Source organism: Strix aluco, chromosome 25, assembly GCF_031877795.1.
Source record: "Strix aluco isolate bStrAlu1 chromosome 25, bStrAlu1.hap1, whole genome shotgun sequence".
In the NCBI taxonomy this organism is placed as follows: domain Eukaryota; kingdom Metazoa; phylum Chordata; class Aves; order Strigiformes; family Strigidae; genus Strix; species Strix aluco.
In genome coordinates, this window is record NC_133955.1 from 3,068,153 (window position 1) to 3,083,716 (window position 15,564).

At 65.2% G+C, this 15,564-nt stretch overlaps 3 protein-coding genes and 1 non-coding gene across 4 annotated transcripts; 2 read left to right on the forward strand and 2 right to left on the reverse strand.

The window, feature by feature from the left end:
* Nucleotides 1–3,837: 3,837 nt before the first annotated feature.
* Nucleotides 3,838–5,314, reverse strand: GPR25 (G protein-coupled receptor 25). The gene has a single exon (XM_074850252.1). It carries the CDS (start codon nt 4,885–4,887, stop codon nt 3,838–3,840), a length of 1,050 nt encoding a protein of 349 aa, XP_074706353.1. The 5' UTR covers nt 4,888–5,314.
* A 59-nt stretch (nt 5,315–5,373) lies between these two features.
* Nucleotides 5,374–8,543, reverse strand: LOC141934629 (protein FAM107B-like). Its single transcript, XM_074850253.1, has 5 exons — nt 8,426–8,543; nt 7,883–7,919; nt 7,196–7,340; nt 6,957–7,095; nt 5,374–5,783 (listed from the first exon to the last, which is right to left on the reverse strand). The coding sequence occupies exons 1-5, from the start codon at nt 8,447–8,449 to the stop codon at nt 5,670–5,672; spliced, it is 459 nt and encodes a 152-aa protein (XP_074706354.1). The 5' UTR covers nt 8,450–8,543; the 3' UTR covers nt 5,374–5,669.
* Nucleotides 8,544–9,920: 1,377 nt separating this feature from the next.
* TMEM167B (transmembrane protein 167B) lies at nt 9,921–12,761 on the forward strand. Its single transcript, XM_074850164.1, has 3 exons — nt 9,921–10,011; nt 12,016–12,147; nt 12,237–12,761. Exons 1-3 carry the CDS (start codon nt 9,951–9,953, stop codon nt 12,317–12,319), a joined length of 276 nt encoding a protein of 91 aa, XP_074706265.1. The 5' UTR covers nt 9,921–9,950; the 3' UTR covers nt 12,320–12,761.
* A 2,524-nt stretch (nt 12,762–15,285) lies between these two features.
* On the forward strand, nt 15,286–15,555 carry LOC141934840 (small Cajal body-specific RNA 2). Its single transcript, XR_012626434.1, has one exon.
* The last annotated feature ends 9 nt before the right edge of the window (nt 15,556–15,564 follow it).

Sequence of the window (15,564 nt, forward strand, 5' to 3'; positions counted from 1 at the left end):
GGGAGGAAGGCGAGGCCGTGTTTGCTTTGCCTGCCTTCTTGTAGGTCCTACAATAAACAAAGGTGTGCAAACACGTGCGTGGCAGCCAGGGTTGCCTGGATGAGACCAATCCCGGGGGCAAAGGTGGTCGGGTGCGGCGGGGGGAGGACGGGGGGGGCCTCGCTCCTGCCCCGGCCGGTTTCGCTGGGCGCCTCTCCCAGTTTTGATTTCTTTTCCGTCTGGGCTTGAGGCGGCTCCTGGGGTGGGGGCGGCCACCGACCCTGGGAAAGCGGCTCCCCCCCGTCACCCCGATACCCCCCTGCTCTCGGCAGAGGGGGGGAGAATGGGTGGGAGCGGGGAGAGGGGGGGTTGCCTGCCCCTGCTTTTGCATCGCTTTCGTGCCCGCCGCGCCTCAGTTTACCCTGGCGGGACGCTGAGCGACTTGGGGAAACTGAGGCAGGGAAGGGTCGGGGGGTCCCGGGGGGTCCGCGGCAGGGCCGGGGGGCGATGCCTTACCTGGGCGCTCGCCGCCGCTGCCGGCTCTGCTGCGCCCGGGCCACGGGGACGTGTTTTGACTTGAGGCGGAGGGGAGGAGCGGGTGAGCAACACCTTCCCCGGCTGCCGCCGCCGGCAGCGCCCGCGCCACCCCACGCGCCCCGGCCTCCGCCCTGCGCCGACGACAAGGACGACGGCCGGGGCCTGCCCGCCTGCTCGGCACGGCACCGGCGTGGCAAAGTACAGTGTGGTGTGGCACAGCGTGGTGTGGAAGAGCATGGCACGGCGTGGCACGGCATGGCCTGGCACGACACAGCATGGTATGGCATGGCGTGGCACGGTGTGGCATAGTGGGGCGTGATATGACACAGGCCAGCGTGGCGTGGTGTGGCATGGCACGGCACATCATGGCACGACATGGTGCAACTTGACACGGCGTGGTGTGGCGTGGCATGGAAGAGTATGGCATGGCATGGCATGGCATGGTACGGCATAGTAGGGCGTGATATGACACGGGATGGCGTGGCGTGGTGTGGCACGATATGGCGCATCATGGCGTGAGACGGCGCAACCTGACATAGCGTGACGTGGCGTGGCACCAGGCACAGCGTGGAGTGGCGTGGTGTGGCATGGAAGAGTATGGCACGGCGTGGCACAGTATGGCATGATACAGTATGGCGTGGCGTGGCATGGTATGGTGTGGCACGGCACGGCACATCATGGCACGACACGGCGCAACCTGACACAGCGTGGCGTGGCACAGCGTGGCACTGTACAGCGTGGTGTGGTGTGGTGTGGTGTGGCACGGCATGGCACATCGTGGTGTGGCATGGTGCAACCTGAGACAGCGTGGCGTGGCACGGCGTGGCACCAGGCACGACGTGGTGTGGCGTGGTGTGGTGTGGCATGGCATGGCACAGTATGGCACGGCATGGCGTGGCACGGTATGGCATAGTAGGGCGTGATATGACACGGGATGGCATGGTGTGGCACAACATGGCACGACATGGTGCAACATGACACAGCGTGACACCAGACACAGCGTGGTGCGGCGTGGTGTGGTGTGGCATGGAAGAGCATGGCATGGCACGGTATGGCACAGTATGGCATGGCATGGTGTGGCACGGTATGGCATAGTAGGGCGTGATATGACATGGGATGGTGTGGCGTGGCATGGTATGGCATGGTATGACACGGGACGGTATGGCGTGGTATGGTGTGGCACGGCACGGCACATCATGGCACGACAGGGTGCAACCTGACAGCGTGGCACCAGGCACAGCGTGGTGTGGCGTGGCATGGAAGAGCATGGCGTGGCACGGCACAGTATGGCATGGCGTGGCGTGGCACGGCATGGCATGGCATGATACAGTATGGTACGGCATGGCGTGGCACGGCATGGCATAGTAGGGTGTGATATGACACAGGACAGTGTGGCGTGGTGTGGTGTGGCACGACACAGTGCAACTTGGCACAGCATGGTGTGGCTCGGCACATCATGGCATGACATGGCACAACTGGACACGGCATGGCATGGCACGGCGTGGCACCAGGCACAGCGTGGTGTGGAAGAGTATGGCACGACCTGGCACAGCACGGCACGGCACGGGACGGTACAGCACAGCATGGCACAGCACGGCCTGGCATGGCACGGCACAGCCCGGCACACCATGACCCGGTGCTGGGTGGAGGTTCCACCCCCGGTGCCACGCGGGGCCGTGCCAAGCACAGGGACACTGTCCCCATCCCCACCATGGCCCGCAGCCAGGGGATCAGGGGATCTTCCCTGGGGTTGGTGTCCCCAAAATGCCGGGACCCGAGCGCTGCCCTGGCACTGCCACCACCGTCCCTTCGCCGGAGCAGGGACCCACGGGAGCCCAGGGAGCCTGTCCTGTCCCTGTCCCCAGCCAGGAGGGGACACGCAGAGCAGGGCAGTGCCAGGGCTGGGCCAGGGCTGGGCCACGGCAGGCCCAGGACAGTGCCAGGACAGTGCCAGGGCTGTGCCAGGGTAGAGCCAGGGCTGGGCCAGGACAGTGCCAGGGCTGGGCCAGGGCTGGGCCACAGCAGGTCCAGGGTAGGGCCAGGACAGTGCCAGGGCAGTGCCAGTGCTGTGCCAGGGCTGTGCCAGGGCTGTGCCAGGGCAGGGCCAGGCCGTGGGAACGGCGCTGCCGCGGGCACCAGTGAGGGGTGAGATGAATCAGGGCGGCTGGCGCGGGCGAGTCGGCCACATCCTGCGCTGCCGGCACGGGGCAGGTGGTGGAAAGTGTGTCTCAGCCCCACGGGACGGTCCCACAGCCTGCCAGGATGGGGATGAGAGGGCAGGGTGCAGGCAGAGTGCAGGCAGGAGAGATGCAGGCAAGGGCTGCAGGCAGGAGAGGGGCGGCAAGCGTGTGGATGGCAGAGGTACAGGCAGGGAAGATGCAGGCAGGGGTGCAGGTAAGAGAGGTGCAGGCCAGGGTGCAGAGTGCAGGCAGGGTGCAGGCAGGAGAGGTACAGGCGAGGGGTGCAGGCAGGAGAGGAGCAGCAAGCGTGCAGACAGCAGAGGTACAGGCAGGTGAGATGCAGGCAGGAGAGGTGCGGGCAGGGCGCAGGTGAGGGGGCAGGCAGGGGGCAGGCAGGAAAAGCTGCAAACAGGTCAGGCACAGGCCAAGGGTGCAGGCAGGGTGCAGGCAGGAGAGGAGCAGCAAGCGTGCAGACAGCAAAGCCAGCCCAGGCAGCTGCAGGCAGGAATGCAGGCAGCAGCGGTGCCCTGCACCTCCACAAACTCCCCAACCCCCCCCCCTCCACCCACAGCTTCCCGAGTCCCTGAGCCCCTCCATGATTTTGGGGGGGGCCACCCCCACCTTTGCTGCGGCCACCCCTTGCCCAACGGAACAAGGAGGGGAGGGAAGAACCCCTGGCAGTGCTGGAAAAGGGTGGATTTGGAGAAAAAGGGCTGATTTGGGGAAAAAAAGGGGGTTTTTTTTCTCAGTGTGTCCCCGCGCCGGGCAGAGCTGCTGGCACCGAGCCCCCCCCGAGCCCCCCGACAGGTGGTAAAGAAAGCTCGAAGGCTAAAATATATCGTTAGTGATAAGGGTAAATTTGTATTAAATGGGATTAAATTGCAATTAAAACCAGGTCGGTGCTTCTGAAGAGCATCTCAAAGTGGGGGGGGGGGATGGTGGCAAGGGGGGTATCCTGGGGGCCGGATCCTGCCGGGGCTGCGGGCAGGGCACGGGGCAGCAGCTCCCTCGGGAATCGCACCGGGACGGGTTGGACCCGGGTTACGGCTGGGGACCGGGTGGGACAGCGGGGACAGCGGTGGCACCCGGGGACGAGGAGGAGGAGGAGAGGGGGGGACTCACCCCCGGTGCTGGCCGGAGCTCAGTCCCGCTCCTGCGCCGGGGGCCGGGGGGGGGTCTTGGTCCAGATCCGGCCACCGAAGAGGCTGGAGTCAGTGGTGGAGGAGGGGGCGGCCACGGCGGGACCCGTCCCCGTTGCGCAGGGACCGAAGGGACATCGGGGACGGCAGCGTCCGTCCATCAGGGCGTAGACGAGGGGGTTGACGCAGCTGTTAACGAAGGCCAGGCAGGTGCTGCCGGCCACCACCCACCTCAGGGCCACCTCCTGCCCCTGGGACAGGACCAGCGTCCCCTTGGCGAGGAAGAAGAGCAGAACCTTGCAGGCGTTGAGGGGCAACCAGGAGCAGAGGAAGGCTGCCACGATGGTGACGATGGCGCGGTGGGAACGCCGGACACCCCTGCCCAGCCGGACGTGCCGCTGGAGCCGGCAGTAGATGGAGCAGTAGCAGAAGGAGATGACCCCCAAGGGCAGGAGGAAGGTGAGGAAGACCATGGCCAGGCTGAAGTCCTCTCCATCCTCATCCCAGCAGTCGTCCCCATCCAGCCGGCGGTACACCAGGGACGGGGCACCCAGGAGGAGGGACACGGTCCAGATGATGCCGCAGGTGACGTGGATGTGCCTCCGGGAACCCACCATCTTGGTGTCCAGCACCTTCCTGATGACCAGGTAGCGCTCCACGCTGAGGGCGGTGAGGAAGAGGATGCTGGAGCAGCGGTTGACGGCGATGGCGTAGCTGCTCACCTTGCAGAGCCCTTCGCCCAGCGACCAGCGGTTCCCCCGCGCCCCCGCCACCACCCAGAAGGGCAGGGTGCAGACGAAGATGACATCGGCCACCGCCAGGTTCAGCACAAAGGTGTCCACCATCCTCTTGCCCCCGCTCTTCTTGCCCATCCGCACAATGACAAAGAGATTCCCCACGAGGCCGAGGAGGAAGATGAAGGAGTAGAGGATGGGGATGAAGACAGTGGTGAAGAAGACCTCCCACCTGGAGGAGACCTCCCGGTTCCCTGTCCCGTTGGTCACCAGTGGGTAATCGTAGTCGGCCGAGCCAGCGAGCTCCTCGGGAGCCATGGCGGTGGCCGGGTGCCCTCCCCGGTGCCCGGGGCGGTGCTCGCCGCACCCAGCGGTTGGGTTGTTGATCTGAGATCTGCTCAAAAACAGCACCTCGCACTTCCTTTCCAACGGGGCAAGGGCTGCGGGGTGGAAGGGGCAGGAGGTAAAGCGTGTCTAATTTTGGAAACAGAAAAAAAAAAAAGAAAGAAACCCCCAAAAAAGGAGGGGGGAGAGGAAGACTGGGGGGTGGAAGAAGGCTCCACGCCACGAAGTCATGGCTAAAGGCCTTGGGTGGACACCAACCTGCACCTGGGCTGGTGGGGCCACCACTGACCCGAGCCACTGGCCACCAACCCACCCCGCAACGCCCCCACCGCGTCCGCCCTCCGTCCCCACCGCACAGTCAGCCCAAGCCAATGCCACCCCATCGCTGTCCCCATCCCTGTCCCTGTCCCTGGCACATTTGCATCAAGAAAACCAGATGAAAACTTTTATTTTCTTGGTGGTTTTTTTTTTCAGAGAGAGCCGAGCAGGTGCAGGTTGGGGTGAGACCGTTGCCCGCCACGTGCCCGCGCCGCCCCCGGCGCTGCCCTGGCTCTGCCAGCTCATTCCAGGCCTTGGCACGTTGGTTCTCACGGCTCTGGGGACGCGGGTACCCGCGGCTGTCCCCGACCACGAGCTCTCCCAGAATGACAGCGCCGGGCGCCGTTCCCAGCGCCGGGATGTGCCGGGGACGGGGGGAGCCCGCTGTGCTGCCGTGAGGGTCCTGGGGGAGCAGCCCCCCCCCCCCCGGCTCCTGCTCACGTCTGCCGGGCGCCCGGCTCCGCCAGCTTCATCTTCCTCAGGCTGTCCCGCACCAGCAGGAACTCGGGGCGAGGGTCCGGATCCGGCCGTGCCGCCGCCTCCCGCTCGTGCTGTGGCAGGTGGGGCCCGGGAGGGGTGTGGTGGGTCCCGGTCTGGGTCCCCTCAGCTGTCCCCATGACCCGGCCATCTCCTGACCTGGGTGTCCCATCAGCCCAGGCTCCATCACCCGTCCCCATGGCCTGACCACCCTTGAATCGTCCCTCCCTCGGCCACCCCCCAGGTCCAGCATCCCCTGGCCATTCCACCACCCAACTGTCCTCATGACCTGGCCTCTCCCAACTGTCCCCATGGTGTGGCCTCCCGTGGCCACCCCCAGATCTGTGGGGCAATGAGGAATGGATGGGGCTGAAGGGGGGTTGGGTGGGTGGATGGAGGATGGATGGATGGATGGATGGGTGGGTGGGTGAATGGATGGGTGGGTGGGTGGGTGGATGGAGGATGGATGGATGGATGGATGGAGGATGGATGGATGGAGGATGGATGGATGGATGGATGGATGGAGGATGGAGGATGGATGGATGGATGGATGGATGGAGGATGGAGGATGGATGGATGGATGGATGGATGGATGGATGGAGGATGGATGGATGGAGGATGGAGGATGGATGGATGGAGGATAGATGGAGGATGGATGGATGGATGGATGGAGGATGGATGGGTGGATGGATGGAGGATGGATGGAGGATGGATGGATGGATGGATGGAGGATGGATGGATGGATGGATGGATGGATGGATGGATGGAGGATGGAGGATGGATGGATGGATGGAGGATGGATGGAGGATGGATGGAGGATGGATGGATGGAGGATGGATGGGTGGATGGATGGAGGATGGATGGAGGATGGATGGATGGATGGATGGAGGATGGAGGATGGATGGATGGATGGAGGATGGATGGAGGATGGATGGATGGAGGATGGATGGATGGATGGATGGATGGATGGATGGAGGATGGATGGATGGATGGATGGATGGAGGATGGATGGGTGGATGGAGGATGGATGGGTGGATGGATGGACGATGGATGGATGGATGGAGGATGGATGGGTGGATGGAGGATGGATGGATGGATGGATGGAGGATGGAGGATGGATGGGTGGGTGGATGGATGGAGGATGGATGGAGGATGGATGGATGGTGAAGTGAAGGCAGGAGGGCTGGGCTGGACATAGGGATGGAGGGCTGGGACAGACAGACAGGGGACAGAGGGATGGCACAGACCTCCTCAAGCCTCTGGTGGCGTTTCCTCAGCTGCTGCTCCAGGTCGGAGGGGGGTGCCCGCAGCTCCTCCCTCAGCTGCCTCAGCCGCCGGCTCTCCAGCACCCGCGGGAGCTCGGCCCTGTGCCGGGGCAGGATCCCCCTGCGGGGACGGACAGACAGACTTCAACAGGGCCACCTCCACCTGGCCACCCAGCTGGGGACCATCCCATCCCCACGCCCCGGGTCCCATCCCCACTCACCTGCTGTGGCTGAAGAGCAGCTCCCGGTGCAGCTCCCGGTGGCTCCGAGACTCCCGCATCGGGTTTGGCACCTTCCTGGGCTGGATGAGGCCCTCGTGGCCATCGGTGGCCACGTCCGGGGAGAGGACATTGCTCTTGTCACCCTCTGGAGGGGTGGTGGGGGTCACCAGGGGATGGGTCACCAGGGGATGGGGTCACCAGGGGATGGGTCACCAGGAGGGCTCTGGTCACCAGTGGGAGAGGGTCACTGGGGACACGGTCATTGGGGTGTGGGGTCACCATGAGGGATGGGACAACCTGGGACAGGGTCACCAGGGGGTGGGGTGACCCTGCCTGGGTCCCTCACCCAAAACCACATGCCAGCGCAGGGTGAGATCCTGGACACCAGCCCCCACATCCTCCAGCCTGGGGGTCTCGGGGTGTCACAGCCCGGGGTCCCCACACACTGTCCCTCAGCACATGGCACCCTCCACGATCCCTGTGTCCAAGTGTCCCTGTCCCCAGGCCACCCCATGTTCTCCCACCATCCCTCAGCGTCCCCATCACCCCTTTGGGTCCTCATTATCCCTTGGGGTCCCCACCACCCATTGGGTGCCCATCACCCCTGGGGTCCCCATGGCCCACAGGGTCCCCGTTCCCCCAGTCCCCACAGCCCCGGCCCCGTGCCCCAGCCCCGGCAGCACCCACCCGGCACCGCGCGGCTCCTCGGGGCTTTGTTGTCACCCTGGCAAAGGCAAAGGGTGGGGTCAGAGAGGGACACTCAGCAGGTCCCTGGCTGCGGGTCCTCCCCGGGCTGGACACACGGCTGGGGACACCACCAGGTCCGTGTTCGTCACCCCCATCCCCCTGGCGCAGGAGGGGGCACAGCCATGGGTTCTGTGGGGCTGAACTTCCTCCGTCCCTCCATGGCTGTCACCCCTGGGGACTGAGTCACCCCCCGGTGTTGGTCCCCCTTGGGAGCTCAGGGCTGGCTGTGGTGGGTGGCTGCAAGGGAGGGAGAGGAGAATGGACATTCTCCACGTTAACTCTGGAACCTAAGGATGGCAAGGGGTCCCCAGGCTTAATGCCAGGGGTAGCAGGGGGGGGACAGCCAGACATTTGCCCTGGGGATGTGTCTCGGGGTGGCCTCTGTTGTCCCCTCCCACCCCCAGCGCGGGAGATGGGGGGCCCAGCCCAGGGCTCGGGGGTGTTCCTGTCCCCTGGGCATCCCAGTCAGCTGCCACCACTCACCCTCTTGCTCTGCAGCAGCCCCATGTCCCCGATGCTGGTGGTCCTTGTCCCCGCGCCCTGGGGGCCTGGGGACGCAGGAAACGCGGGCCGGGTGCTGGCTTCACCGAGCCCGGCGGATCCCCCCGTGTGCTCCACCCGTGACCGTGACGGTGGGCGGTGGCCCCACTCCTATCAGCAAAAGCCATTAAGCCCCGGGATTAGCCCTGACGGGGCTGAGGGGACGGTGACACGTGTCCTGTGCAGGGCTGGCGGCACCACACCTGCTGCTGCTACTGGGGACACTGGTCCCACTGGGCACACTGGGGTCTGCTGGGGGCACTGGGGTCTGCTGGGGGCACTGGGCCCACTGGGGGCACTGGGGTCTACTGGGGGCACTGGAGTCTGTTGGGGGCACTGGGCTCACTGGGGGCACTGGGGTGTACTGGGGGCACTGGGGTCTGTTGGGGGCACTGGGGTGTACTGGGAGCACTGGGGTCTGCTGGAGGCACTGGGGTCTGCTGGGGGCACTGGGCCCACTGGGGGCACTGGGGTCTACTGGGGGCACTGGGGTCTGTTGGGGGCACTGGGCTCACTGGGGGCACTGGGATCTGCTGGGCACATTGGCGTCTGCTGGAGGCACTGGGCTCACTGAGGGCACTGGGGTGTACTGGGGGCACTGGGGTCTGTTGGGGGCACTGGGGTGTACTGGGGGCACTGGGGTCTGCTGGGGGCACTGGGGTCTGTTGGGGGCACTGGGGTGTACTGGGGGCACTGGGGTCTGCTGGAGGCACTGGGCCCACTGGGGGCACTGGGGTCTACTGGGGGCACTGGGGTCTGCTGGAGGCACTGGGGTCTGCTGGGGGCACTGGTCTCACTGGGGGCACTGGGGTCTGTTGGGGGCACCGGTCTCGCTGGATTATGGGGGTTGCTGGGGGTTATTTGGGATACTGGGTTGGGGACTGGGTGCACTGGGGATGAAGGGGGGGTGCTGGGAGTTACTGGGTGCACTGTGGGTCATTTAGGAGGTGGCTTATGGGGGGACTGGGATGGGGACTGGGTGGGACATGGAGCTACTGGACGGACTGGGATACTGTGGGCACTGGGGGTTACCGGTGAGCCTGGATTACTGGGGGACTGGCAGTTACTGGAAGAGCTGGGCTGGGGACTGGTTTTGCTGGGAGGACTGGGAGTGACTGGGGAGCGGGATGGGCACTGGCTGCACTCAGGGGTTACTGGGAGGACTGGGGAACTGGGGTGGGGACTGGGTGCAGAGGGGCGAGCACACTGGTAGTTTTTGGGCGTACTGGGCGTTAGGGGCGCTCGGGCGCGCTGGGGCGAATACTGGGCGATACTGGTATTGCGCCCCCCCCGCCCTCCCCCGCTCTGCCAATAGGCGCTCGATTGAGGCCGCCTGTTCCGCAGGGCCGGAGCGATGTCCCCGCCTGGCTCGGCGTTCGGCTGATCGCGCCTGGCGCCATCGGCACGCGACTGGCCGCGCCTGCGGCTTCCGGTGTCGCGTTGGCCGGGTGGGGGGGCGGCCCCGCGCATGCGCAGCGCCGCCGCGCCCGGGAGCACCGGGGGGGGCCCCGCCGCCGCCATGACCAACGGTGAGGGGAGGCCCGGCCCAGCCCCCCGGGGACACACCGGGGAGCCACGGGGCGGGGGGACACGGCTGCTTGGACACTTCACGGTCTCCCGGGGCGAGGAGGGGGTGACCAGTCACTTGGGGGGGGAGGGGGGAGGGCTCCGTTCCACATGGGGGGGGGAATGGGGGGCCCTGGGTCCCGTTGAGGGGGGAGCTGGGGGGGGATTGGGCCCTCCTTGGGTGGAGGGTAACTCGGAGGCCTTGGTGGGGCAGAGCTGAGGGGCCTGAGTCCCCCTTTTGGGGGGGGGGAGCTGAGGGGTCCCGTTGGTGGGGCAGCTGGGGGGCCTGGGGGCCACTTGGGGGGGGGGGGTAGCTCGGAGGTCTTGGTTCTTCTTGGGGGGCGGAGTTGGGGGGCTGGGGTTCCTTTGGGGGACAGCTGGGAGGTCTGGGTACCCCTGGGGGGGGGGGCTCGGAGGCTGGGGTCCCCTTAGTGGGGGAAACTGGGGGGTCTGGGTCCCCCTTGGGGGGGAGCTCAGAGGTTGGAGTTCTTTGGGGGGGCGGAGCTGAGGGGCCTGAGTCCCCCTTTTGGGGGGCATGGAGCTGAGGGGCCTGGGTTCTGTTGGGGGGCAGCTGGGGGGCCTGGGTCCCTCTTTTGGGAGGGGGCAGAGTTGGGGGGCAGCTGGGGGGTCTGGGTCCCCCTTGGGGGGGAGCTCAGAGGCTGGGGTCCCCTTAGTGTGGGAAACTGGGGGGTCTGTGTCCCTTTTCAGAGGTGGGGGGGGAACTGGGGGGTCTGGATCCCCCTTACTGGGGGACCTCGGAGGTTGGAGTCCTTTGTGGGGGCAGAGCTGAGGGGTCTGAGTCCCCCTTTTGGGGGGATGGAGCTGAGGGGCCTGGGTTCTGTTGGGGGGCAGCTGGGGGGTCTGGGTCCCTTTGGGGGCAGGGGGGAAGAACTGAGAGGTTTGGGTCGTTCTTGTAGGAGGAGGGAGCTGAGAGGCCGGGATCCTTTTGGGGGGCAGCTGGGGAGCCTGGGTCCCCCTTGGGTGGGGGGTAGCTCGGAGGTCTTGGTTCCCCTTGGGAGGCGGAGTTGGGGGGCCTGGATTCTGTTGCTGGGCAGCTGGGAGGGTCTGGGTCCCCCTTGGGGGGGAGCTCGGAGGGTGGGGTCCCCTTAGTGTGGGAAACTGGGGGGTCTGTGTCCCTTTGCAGAGGTGGGGGGGGGAACTGGGGGGGTCTGGGTCCCCCTTGGGGGGGAGCTCGGAGGTTGGAGTTCTTTGGGGGGGCGAAGCTGAGGGGCCTGAGTCCCCCTTTTTATGGGGGGAGTGCGGAGCTGGGAGGCCTGGGCTCTGTTGGGGGGCAGCTGGGGGGCCTGGGTCCCCCTTGGGGGGGAGCTCAGAGGTTGGAGTCCTTTGTGGGGGCAGAGCTGAGGGGTCTGAGTCCCCCTTTTGGGGGGCATGGAGCTGAGGGGCCTGGGTTCTGTTGGGGGCAGCTGGGGGGCCTGGGTCCCTCTTCTGGGAGGGGGCAGAGTTGGGGGGAAGCTGGGGGGTCTGGGTCCCCCTTGGGGGGGAGCTCAGAGGCTGGGGTCCCCTTAGTGTGGGAAACTGGGGGGTCTGTGTCCCTTTGCAGAGGTGGGGGGGGAACTGGGGGGTCTGGGTCCCCCTTGGGGGGGAGCTCAGAGGTGGGAGTCCTTTGTGGGGGCAGAGCTGAGGGGCCTGAGTCCCCCTTTTTGGGGGGGATGGAGCTGAGGGGCCTGGGTTCTGTTGGGGGGCAGCTGGGGGGCCTGGGTCCCTCTTTTGGGAGGGGGCAGAGTTGGGGGGCAGCTGGGAGGGTCTGGGTCCCCCTTGGGGGGGAGCTCGGAGGGTGGGGTCCCCTTAGTGTGGGAAACTGGGGGGTCTGTGTCCCTTTGCAGAGGTGGGGGGGGAACTGGGGGGTCTGGGTCCCCCTTGGGTGAGGAGCTGGGACGCCGAGGGCCTGCTGGGGGGCAGCCGGGGGGCCGGGGTCCCCCCGGGGTGCCCCACTGAGCTCCCCGCAGTGTACTCGCTGGACGGGCTGCTGGTGTTCGGGCTGCTCCTGGTCTGCACCTGCGCGTACCTGCGGAAGGTGCCGCGCCTCAAGGCCTGGCTGCTCTCCGAGAAACGCGGCGTCTGGGGCGTCTTCTACAAGGGTGAGTCGGGGGGAACCTCGGGCTCCGGGACGGGGACACCCCCGGGGGTGTCGCCCCCCCCTGCCCCGCCTCACCCCCTGACCCCGCAGCTGCCGTCATCGGCACCCGCCTGCACGTGGCCGTGGCCGTGTCCTGCGTCCTCATGGCGTTCTACGTCCTGGTGGTGAAGTGACCCCGCGGGGACCCCACGACCAGAGACCCCGGTACCGACGTCGTCCGCCCCGCCGCCGGCCTGGCCCCCCCCCCGAGGAGCCGCCATGGCCCGGCACCCGGCTTAAACCCGGCTTGAACCCGGCTTAAACCCGGTTTAAACCCGCCTCGTCCCCCTCGGCGGGGCCGGGCAGCCTTGAAGCGGTTGGAAAGGGAATTCCCGGGGGGGCGAGAGGGAAAATCCATCTCGTGCCCTGCCGGGACTGTGGCCCCCCCGCTGCGGGGACTGGGGGGGGCCAAGCAGGGCTCCCCCCTCACCAGTGGGATTTCCCTGCTCCCCTGGGGTGCCTCGGCGGGGGTCTCCTCCCCACTGTAGCTGTGGGGTTTGTACAGCCCCCCCCCCCCCCCGGTTTGCGAACGCTGGACCGCGATGTGCAAATAAAGTGGGGGTGCCCCTGTGGGCAGCGATGGCTCCCTTCCTGGGGGGGCTGCTGGGGGTGAGGGGCTCCGTGGCATGGGGGGGTTCCATGGTGTCGGGGAGTTCTGGGGGTTAAGGGGTTCTGGGGGGTGAGGGGGGGGGGTTCTGTAGTGGGGGGGGCTGCCGTGGGGTGCGGGGGTGCCGTGGGCTGGGGGGTTCCTGTGGGGTTGGGGGTTCCATGGGGTGGGGGGTGCTGTGGGGTGGGGGGTGCTGTGGAGTAGGGGGTGCTGTGGGGTGAGGGGGTGCCGTGGGCTGGGGGGTTCCCGTGGGGTGAGGGGCTGCCGTGGGGTGGGGCATTCCAAGGGGTGGGGGCTGCCGTGGGCTGGGGGGTGCCATGAGCTGGGGGGTTCCATGGGGTGGGGGGCTCCAGGGCCGGCTCCTCCCGCCCCACGGGGCCGACCATGGTTCAGCGGGTCAGTGAGGGGCGCAGGGGCGGTGCACACCCGGGGTGAGTGTGCAAGGTGTGCACAGCACCCGCCTCTGCGGGGAGGGGCGGGGGGGGGGGGGGGGTGCGAGGCCGCGCACGCCTGCCTGGGGGTGCTGGTGTAAGGCTGAGGTGCGCTGTGTGCACACGCGTGTGAGGCTGGGCACGCTCACACGCCTGCCTGTGCACACCCGGAGAGGGGGGCAAGTGTGCAAAGCGAGGCTGTGGGACACACGTGCACAGCGTGAGCGCGCAGGGTAAACACACACACTCGCTCCCGGGGCACAAGTGTGTGTGGGGGCATGCACACGTGTGTGTATGTGTGTGTGTATGTGTGTATGTATGTGTATGGGGTGTACATGTGTGTGTATGTGAGTGTGTCTGTGTGTATATATGTGTACGGGGTGTACACGTGTGTGTATGTGAGTGTGTATGTGTGTATATATGTGTGTGTATATGTGTACGGGGTGTGTACGTGTGTGTATGTGAGTGTGTATGTGTGTATATGTGTGTACGGGGGTGTATGTGGGTGTGTACGTGTGTATATGTGCATACATGGGGTGTATGCGTGTATATATGTGTGTGTGGGTGTGTAGGTGTGTGTGTATATGTACGTGGGTGTGTACATGTCTATAATGTGTATGTGTGTATGTATGTGTATGTGGGTATTTATCATGTGTGTGCACATGTGTGTATGGGAGTGTGTACACGGGGGTGTATATCTGTACGTGTGTACATGTGTATGTCTGTACGGGGGTGTGTCTGCGTGTGCGTGTGTATATCTGTGCATGGGTGCATGTGGGTATGTGTGTACGTGTATATCTGCACGTGTGTGTATCTGTGTGGACATGTATATCTACGTGTGAACGTGGGTGTGTCTACGTGGGGGTGTATCTGTATGTGTGTGTGTCTACATGTGTATCTGTACGTGTGTAGGTGTGTATCTGTAGGTGTGTACATGCGTATCTGTACGTGTATGTGTGTGTACATGTATGTCTGTGTACGTGTGTATGTGTGTGTATCTGTAGGTGTGTATCTGTATGTGTGTACATGTGTGTATCTGGGTGTGTATCTGTATGTGTGTGTCCGTGTGTATCTGTCCGTGTGTGTATGTGTCTGTGTCTGTCCATGTGTCTGTGTGTGTATCTGTAGGTGTGTGTCTGTCCATGTGTATCTGTACATGTGTATCTGTCCATGTGTCCGTGTGTCTGTACACGTGTGTGTCTGTACACATGTGTGTCTGTACACGTGTGTGTCCGTGTGTATCTGTACATGTGTATCTGTAGGTGTCCGTACATGTGTGTCCGTGTGTATCTGTCCGTGTCCGTGTGTCCGTCCGTGTGTACCTGTAGGTGTCTGTCTGTGTGTCTGTCCATGTGTATCTGTCCATGTGTCCGTGTGTCCGTACACATGTGTGTGTCCATACACGTGTGTGTCCGTGTGTGTCTGTACATGTGTATCTGTAGATGTCTGTACACGTGTGTGTCCGTGTGTGTGTCCGTGTACGTGTGTCCGTGTGTGTGTCCGTGTGTGTCTGTGTATGTGTCTGTGTGTGTGTCCGTGTGTATCTGTAGGTGTCAGTACACATGTGTGTCCGTGTGTATCTGTCCGTGTCCGTGTGTCCATCCGTGTGTATCTGTCCATGTGTACCTGTAGGTGTCTGTCCGTGTGTCTGTCCGTGTGTATCTGTCCATGTGTATGTGTGTGCACGTGTGTGTCTGTGTATCTGTGTATCTGTAGGTGTGTGTCTGTCCATGTGTATCTGTCCATGTGTCCGTGTGTCTGTACACGTGTGTGTCCATACACATGTGTGTGTCCGTGTGTGTGTCCGTACACGTGTGTGTCCGTGTGTGTCTGTCCGTGTGTATCTGTCCGTGTGTACCTGTGTGTGTCTGTCCGTGTGTCCGTCCGTGTGTCCGTCCCCGTGGCCCCGCCCTCCCGCCGCCAGGGGCCGCTGCCGCCCGCCGTGTCCCGCCCCGCCCCTTCCCGTCGTCCCCCGCGCGGCAGCGCTATAAAATGGCGGCGCGGAGCGCGGGCGGGCGGGCAGGGGGCGGCGGCGGCGCGGGCGGGTGGGTGGTGCGGGCGTGAGGCGCGTGCGAGGGGCGTGCAAGGCCGTGTGCGTGTCCGTGTGCGTGCGGGTGTGCGTGGGCGCGCGAGGCGGGTGTGCGTGGGCGCGCCAGCCCCCCCCCTTTCCCCTACACGTTGATCTTATTCGATCGGCCGGGCCGGGCCGGGCCGAGGTGAGAAAAATGGCGCCGCGAAGCCCGCGGGCGGTGTGCGGCGGCCGGCGGCGGGCGGGATGAGTCGATCAGATAGGCGAGGCCGCGGCCGCTGAGCGCCCTGCGATTCTGACCCGCCGCCGAGC